General features: G+C 22.1%; 2 protein-coding genes and 1 long non-coding RNA gene across 6 annotated transcripts in view; 1 reads left to right on the forward strand and 2 right to left on the reverse strand.

The window, feature by feature from the left end:
* The window catches only part of LOC102676744 (replication protein A 14 kDa subunit-like), a 16,836-nt gene extending 14,671 nt beyond the window's left edge, over positions 1–2,165 (forward strand). The window contains exons 1-4 of one of the 2 annotated variants that reach the window (XM_006621526.2): positions 1,011–1,025; positions 1,117–1,215; positions 1,369–1,555; positions 1,685–2,165. In XM_006621526.2, the coding sequence (XP_006621589.1) occupies positions 1,138–1,215; positions 1,369–1,555; positions 1,685–1,782 (363 nt within the window). In that variant the 5' untranslated portion in view covers positions 1,011–1,025; positions 1,117–1,137 and the 3' untranslated portion in view covers positions 1,783–2,165. Of the gene's footprint in view, positions 1–1,010; positions 1,026–1,116; positions 1,216–1,368; positions 1,556–1,684 lie in introns of those variants that run through there. The other variant, XM_006621527.2, reaches the window with a different exon arrangement.
* Positions 1–7,593, reverse strand: part of LOC116186355 — a 24,942-nt gene extending 17,349 nt beyond the window's left edge. The window contains exon 1 of the long non-coding RNA XR_004151336.1: positions 7,330–7,593. This is a non-coding gene — a long non-coding RNA (uncharacterized LOC116186355). The remainder of the gene's footprint in view (positions 1–7,329) is intronic.
* LOC102676438 (GATOR complex protein MIOS-B) lies at positions 1,783–5,796 on the reverse strand. Of its 3 annotated transcripts, none has more exons than XM_006621525.2 (15): positions 5,466–5,586; positions 5,203–5,397; positions 4,839–5,138; positions 4,527–4,754; positions 4,251–4,412; positions 3,994–4,175; positions 3,796–3,929; positions 3,618–3,728; positions 3,196–3,559; positions 2,992–3,130; positions 2,777–2,915; positions 2,508–2,715; positions 2,225–2,436; positions 2,066–2,138; positions 1,783–2,000 (listed from the first exon to the last, which is right to left on the reverse strand). In XM_006621525.2, the coding sequence occupies exons 1-15, from the start codon at positions 5,584–5,586 to the stop codon at positions 1,995–1,997; spliced, it is 2,574 nt and encodes an 857-aa protein (XP_006621588.1). In that variant the 3' UTR covers positions 1,783–1,994. The 3 variants fall into 3 exon arrangements, 2 of the variants coding, with proteins under 2 accessions (XP_006621588.1, XP_006621587.1); XR_004151335.1 differs by adding an exon at positions 5,723–5,796 and having other exon boundaries at positions 1,969–2,000; positions 2,066–2,436; positions 5,466–5,640; XM_006621524.2 differs by lacking the exon at positions 1,783–2,000 and adding an exon at positions 5,723–5,796 and having other exon boundaries at positions 2,016–2,138; positions 5,466–5,640.
* Positions 7,594–7,600: the final 7 nt, after the last annotated feature.

The raw sequence follows: 7,600 nt of genomic DNA on the forward strand, positions 1-7,600 counted from the left end.
TTATTTTATTTTTATAAATTTTATCGCAAAATGAATTTCAAAATGATGATTTTAATATTTTGTAGTATTTTGATTTTAGGGTTTTTTATAAATTATATGTTATATTAGATTTAATTGGAGGAAAAAAATATGAATCAAATTTAAATCGTCTTCTGATTAAAGAATTTCATGATATAATTAATATTTTATTATTTAAAAAATAATATACAAATACAAATATACAAATATATAAATAATACGCAAAATCGTAATATTGTCTTCAATGTTAATATTAATTTATTGCATCATAATATTTTCTTCTTCATTTATAAATCACTTTATAAATATTGAATTTAAATTAAATTAAATTTTAATTTTTGCTTATTTTAAGATAATCAACATTAGTATTATAATTTAATTACAATATTAATTTATTATTAAAATATAATATTAATTTATTATTAAATTTGAATTGAACTTAGATGATACATTTTCATTATTCAATTGAAAAATAATTAAATTTGGCGCGTTTCTATTTCTATCGTTTATTTGAATTGGATAAAAATTCATATAATGACATATAATTTACAAAAATCCCTAAAAATTCGCAATTTTATGAAAATAATTTTTGAACCACTAAATTCTAAAAATTAATTTAAATCATTTTTACATTAAAGTTTATAAAAGTTCAAATTACTTTTTTTAAAGTTTAACTGAAAAATATTGTAAATTATATTTGACAAATCTTATAATTTTTATATTTATTTTAAAATGTTTAATCTGAAATCAGTTTCATGTCACTTTTGATAGATAAATAAATATATATTTGCAAGAAAAATTTTTTGATATTTTCGAAATTTGTCTTTTTTCTTTTCTCTATTCTTTTGTCATCTTCATGACTCCCATCATTGGCATCAAACATTATCTATACTATCTATATTATATTTAATAATTGCTACACAGTAATCCTACTAGCGAATCATTATTAATCGATTCTTTTTTCTCTCATTAGATTTCAAGCGAAATCTTTCAAATTCTATGATTTGGTAATGTTGAGTATTGGAATTTGCCGTTCCATAACATTTATATTATATTGATTATAAGTTAAATTATTACTGAAATATCTTTTTTTTTTAGGAACGATTGTTAACAAAAAATATGAAGAAACGTATCGATGGCCGTCGATTGGCACAAAATATTGGAGAACAAGTAATTTTACTTGGAACTATAGGAAAAGTAAGGTTTGTTTTAATATTAGCAAAAGAAACGATATAAATATGATTATAATATTCTAATAGCAACGATTTATTTATTTATATATTTATTATTTGCTTTATTAAAATTAATTATGTTAATTTATTGCATCTTATTGCATCTTTTTATCATTAGAAAAGTTCAAATGGTAGAAATTTAGAATTAAGAACAACTGATGGTGTACAAGTAAATGTAACTTTACCAGAACCAATTGATGGCAATGCAGAAGGTTATATAGAAGTACATGGCACTTTGCAATCTAAATCTACAATGAATTGTAGTAATTATATAGTGTTTCCTCTTAGTTTAACTGAGGAATTTGGTAAATATACTATCTAATATTATATCATAAACAGAATATATGAATATTATATATGCATATATTATGAATATAACGAAAAAAATATTTATAAAGACAATATATATATATATATATATATATATATTACAGATGCTGATCAATATAATGAACTGATGGTTATATTAAATATAATAGGAGTTGAAAAATTGACAGAATGTGAATGTGAGGAAGAAAATAATGATTTTTAATCATTGTAGAAATGCTTTATAAAGTGTTGATAAAAAAAATCAATTATACATCAATTTCTTATGAGAATACTATCATTTTTACATATATTTAAAGTTATAAGTTATATTTTTTTAACAAAATGAAATTGTATCTATAAATAGAATAAGCAAAATTCATTATCCTTTATTTCTAATATTTATGTTTTATTCCAAGAAATATATAAAATAATGTCCTAAAACTTAAATGAATATTATTAATATTTATAATTTTTATGATTTCATTTTTTATTTATATTATACTTACTGCTATTTTACATGATGCATCTAAAGAAAAACATCTGCATGTACATGAAGTCACTGGACATTCTGAATGTTGACTATATAAACAAAACAATATATTGTTACAAAAGATAAAATGTATACAGAAAACTAAAAATATGTACATAATTTTAAAATATATTACCGAAACCAATGTGTAATATGATCAGCATGACCACCATGTCTACATGTTTGACACCATGTAAACCAATTACTGAATTCTGTCAATTTATTATCACATTCATCACTTCTACTAACTCCAGATGTTGTCATTTGTAATCCACTCACTGTACCCATATGCATTAAACAAATTGCACATCGTGGTAATGGCTTTCTACAATTTGGACATGACGACATCTATATGCATAAAGAAAATTTTATTTTAATTATTATTTTATAAACTATTCAAATAAAAATATATAAATTACCTTTAATTTATTGGGTGTACTTCCTAGTCTACCAAAAGGTCCTCTTGCTCTACTCAAACCCTGCATGAAAGCTGATATACTTTTACCACAAAAATTGCAAGAAACATATATCTGTTGAGGAGGTTTTTCATTTGTTGAAGATCGCATGGCAATATCAAAATGAGCTCTTTGGGTCCACATTTTCCATGCATTTAATAAATTTCTATAACTAAATTTTTAATGTTATCTCCTTTTACAATTTTTCAAATAAATATTATTTATTGCAATACCTAGTAATCCAAACTTGAACTTGGTTTTCTTGGAGCAATGTTGGTGTAAATGCTCTTATAGCTATCAAACTACAACTTTGAACATCACCAGTAATTTCTAAATATCGATTTAATAATTGTATACCTTCTAAACTGGCACCTAGATAAAATGTATTATAAATTTAGAGTTTATATTAACAGATTTATTATAGATTATGTAAATTTCCTATACAAACCTGTTAAAAGAAAACCAGCTAAGTTTCCTTCATCAGTCAATTTTTGAGTTAATTTTTTTAAATATTCATTTAATTTATTATCTGATAAAAACATAAGCGCAAATGCTACTCTATCTTCAACTGCCATACCATTTTCATTCTATAAATATTTTTTTCATTATTTACATAAATAATTTTTATAAGAAAAAATTCATGTATACTTACTAAAACATTTTCATATGAATCATCTGCTGTTAAAAAAGCAAAAGTTGCTCTCAAATAAGGATCTGAGAGTTGAGATCTACACTTTAAACATGATTCTCTCCACATACTATTTCTATCTTCGGAAAATCCTGATAAAGCCATAGCAACAATATTTAAATTTGTAGACATTGACATTTTAGTAGCTCCTCGATTTAGAATTTCTATTGCTTGCCGTAAACATAAATTAAAAACTGCTATTGCTGCTGCTCTTGGATATGCACCTTCTCTTTCTAATCTTTCTAAAAATAAATTATCATAAAGGCTATTGGTGTCTTTATCAAATCTCCAACCACATAAAAGTAATCCTTTATCTCTGTCTGGAGATCTATAACATAAAACTATATTACAAAACTTTGATATCATGCAATATTAATATTTTATACCTATAAATTTTTGCAGTATGATTAGATCCTATATCCGACCAAGGACGATGAATTAGTTCCGATTTTAAAAAACCATTATTAGATCCTTGTCCATCTAACTTTAAAACTGTTCTATGTAATATTAACAAATATTATTTTGTGAATTTTTAAATATACTATCAGAAAATCTTTAATTTACCTAACACCTGGATGTTTATTATCTGCACATGGTATAGTACCATCTTCTACCAAATATCGACTTAAGTACAACCATTGCCACAAGTTTTTGAGAGTATCATTTTCTGCTAATTCTCCATTCTGAGCCAGCTCTGGCTATAAATATATATATTAAAACATATATATTATATAATATAAAATATAACTTTCTTTAACTTACAAGTAAACCATATTCTGAAGTAGCACGTGTTTTAGTTAAAATAGAAATATCATTCAGAGCTTTATAAATATTATCATTACTACATATATATTTAAATGATTTAGAAGCATGATTCCAAACAAGATGAGACCGTGTTGACCAGTTTACTGTAATTCTTTCACAAACTGTATAATCTGTAAGTCCTTTAAAGAAATAAAACAAGATCAAAAACATTTTATTCAAGAATTTTATAAATTAATGCTATAATATAATCAAACCTTGTTGAGATATTGCCAACAATCTATTCACATGTGTTGGATGCCACGAAAAACTTACAGGACTATGCCAAGGTGGCGCAACTGTTCTTTCTAATGCTCCAGGTTCTGTATCTTCTCCTCCTCCAATTCCACAATGTTGAATGTCATATAAATGTAGTGTCACTTTATTAATATAAGAAATTATATTAATTATATTAATTAAGAAATTATAATAATATTAAATGATAATATTATATTTATTCAATTTATAATTATATTAAAAAAAAATTAAAATACCTGAGTCTTTTTGTAAAGCACCTAGAAGATTGTGTCTAGTTGGACACCATAAAACCTTTGTAATTTGTCTACTTTGCGACAATGTTAAAACAGGTTTTTCAAAGCATCTTGTATCCCAAATTGTTATTTGATTATCAACACTTGAAAGTAAATGATAATTATTGTGTGGATTCACTGATACATTATAAACTGCTTTAGTAGCTGTTGTGTTAATTACTTTTGCAGAATCTAATATTAAATAATTTAATATATATAACGCAAAATAGTTTAAAAAATGTAATTAGATTGTTTTATATTATTTTATATTAATACCTCTAAAATCAATGATTTTTAATTGTTTGTTATTAGTGCCAACTACCATACATTTTTGTTCATTTTTAAACCAAGCAATGGAATGTACAGTTTCAGAAACACCAACTTCTGTTATAGGTCTCACAGAATCTATCTGTACTGTATTATGATGATGTATTCTTTCAGAAGTATGTAAACCTTTGTTTATATCCCACAATAAAATGGAATGATCTTTACTATGTTTATCTAAACCAGATACAATCAAATTTGTATCTATTGGATTCCAAGCAACTGCGTTACATTGTCTGGCATGTTTTGGAACTATAATTACATAATTCTTAAATACAATAAAATATAAATTTAATTATTTATTAAAATAATATACCTAGTTCTTTTCCACTAAGACCTTGAGAATCAAAGATTGTTGGAGCAAAAGTAGTTAAAACAACTTTTCCATTTGCTTGACCAACAGCTAACAGTATATCTGGTTCCAATTGCGGATATATATCAATACATTTAACATAATGATGATTGGTATTCGTTGCAAGTAAATGAGCAACTGTAGAATCAGAAATCTTATCTGCAAGAAAATTTCATTTTTTTTATCAAATATATTATAAATATATTTTATAAACAATATTTACTTACATAATTGTCTATTATTTTCTTTTATTTGCATAACTTCATATAAACAAATTTCTGTACCCCATGTAATAAATTTATTAGCATGAACTGGAGACCACTGTACATCGAGTTTAATACTACTCATTTTAGTAGTATTTTTATGAAATTTTGTTAGCAAAAATAAAATGCATTACTCTTTCTAAAATAACAATAGAAAAAATAATTTGTTATGAGAGTATGTATATAATCTTGCTTTATAATCTTAAAAAATATTCCTTAACCTCGAACATATTTCTTTTGTATTAAATGTTTCAATTTAAATCTGACACTTTTATATTCATTTCTTTAACCATTTTATAAATGATTAATAGTAACTTATATTTTGGATGTTAATAATAATAATAATAAATTATAGTGATAAGAAAAGTTTCTATACGTTTCAATTTTTCATTGGATACTTGAAAATGTTGTCCAATTTTCGCTTTATATAACGGGTATTTAAAAAAATATAAATTATAATTAGTATCATAAATATAACATTTTTTTAAAAAATTTTATTTTAAAAATCTTTCTACATTGATAAGTATTATTATTAAATTAATACAAAATTCAAAAGTCAAAATTATTTTTGATACATTATTATTTTCATATTTATACAATTTTGTGCAAACAAATTAATATATATGTATAAGATTGTATCCACATAACATTTACATATATCGTGTATATTCGATTAATTTATCAATTAATAATACATTTTCATAGATTTCATACATTTTAAAATATATGATATAAAAATCATATACAATAATTTTTCTAATTTTTACAAAATGTATTTTATTTAAAACTATAAATATAATTAAATTATAAACACAACATTGCATAATAATTATATAAAGAATGATTTGATATACGATAGTGTAATGACTTTATATATGTATACATATATATATAGTGAATTCATATAAAGATATTTTTTGAGATGAAATTTATTTTATGCACTGATAAAATTCTTAAAGAATTGCTATTATATCATCAATTTCAATTTATTAACAGTGAACACTTAAAAAGGCACAATTAATTTCAATAGTACAAAACGCAAATGCAAAAAAAATATTCTAAAACTTTATTACTAATAAATATGCTCCAAATTATAATCATTTTTAAAATTTCAATACTTAATAATACATACATGTATATATATATATATTTATTTGTAAAATATAATATCAACTTTATTTTTTTTTATTTTTTCCATAAATAAATGCACCTCATAGAGGTTTAAGTCTTTCTGATAAGTAACATTAATAATGTTTTCAGTCTATTGAAATCTATTAATTCATAGATATTAAATTTTTAAACACAATTTTATAATTTCTTGTTCAATAAAAAAATGTATATTTTTAAATAATAAATTATATTTTGAAATATATAGACTTTAATGATTTTCTTAAAAATAAAATATAAAATGAGAAAGTCAATAAAAATGTTATTTAAATATCTAACATAAAATACATATAATTTATAAATAACATATTTTAAAACAAATTTAAGAGAAGATAATATTGCCTGGATGCAAATATTTAAAATTATTTTTAAATATTTTATTCTTATTCAAAAGTATATCTTTTTTTTAAATAAAAATGAAATTTGTCAAAAAATTGTTTAAAAAAATTAAAAAATATTTTATAATTTTTGAATTTAAGATGTAAATATAATTATTCTATTTACATCTCTATCCAGAATACAATGTTATTTTATTAATATAAAAATAATGAACTGTATTGTTTGTACATAGTTGCAGATTGTAAATTAAAATTACAGAATACTAATATCAAACAAATTGTGGATTGATTACTATGTCTTCTTTACTTTACAGTGCTATGACTGTTTTATTATAAAATTAATAATTTAAATAAATCAAAATTGTCACTTTTCAAATAAATAATATAAAGTATATAAGATAATATAAAGAGTGCTGAAATCATTCAAGGTTTCAAAGAAACATATAAAATACAATGAATATATAATAATTTTTTATTTGCAAATAAAATTAATTACAGTGTTTCTATAATATTTGAAATATCTTTTGTTGTCAACTATTATTGAATGATCACGAAATATTGTGCATAGTATAAATGTATAATATATATATAAAT

Source organism: Apis dorsata, unplaced genomic scaffold (genome assembly GCF_000469605.1).
Source record: "Apis dorsata unplaced genomic scaffold, Apis dorsata 1.3 scaffold_631, whole genome shotgun sequence".
In the NCBI taxonomy this organism is placed as follows: domain Eukaryota; kingdom Metazoa; phylum Arthropoda; class Insecta; order Hymenoptera; family Apidae; genus Apis; species Apis dorsata.

What these genes read in the sequence shown, in the direction of transcription:
- LOC102676438 (XM_006621524.2), bottom strand. Translation starts at nt 5,586, where the DNA reads ATGAGTAGTATTAAACTCGATGTACAGTGGTCTCCAGTTCATGCTAAT. An exon ending in GTTGGCAATATCTCAACAAG is followed by an intron (nt 4,176 to 4,250) that starts GTTTGATTATAT and finishes ATTTCTTTAAAG; the next exon opens with GACTTACAGATTATACAGTT. An exon ending in AATAAACATCCAGGTGTTAG is followed by an intron (nt 3,729 to 3,795) that starts GTAAATTAAAGA and finishes AATATTACATAG; the next exon opens with AACAGTTTTAAAGTTAGATG.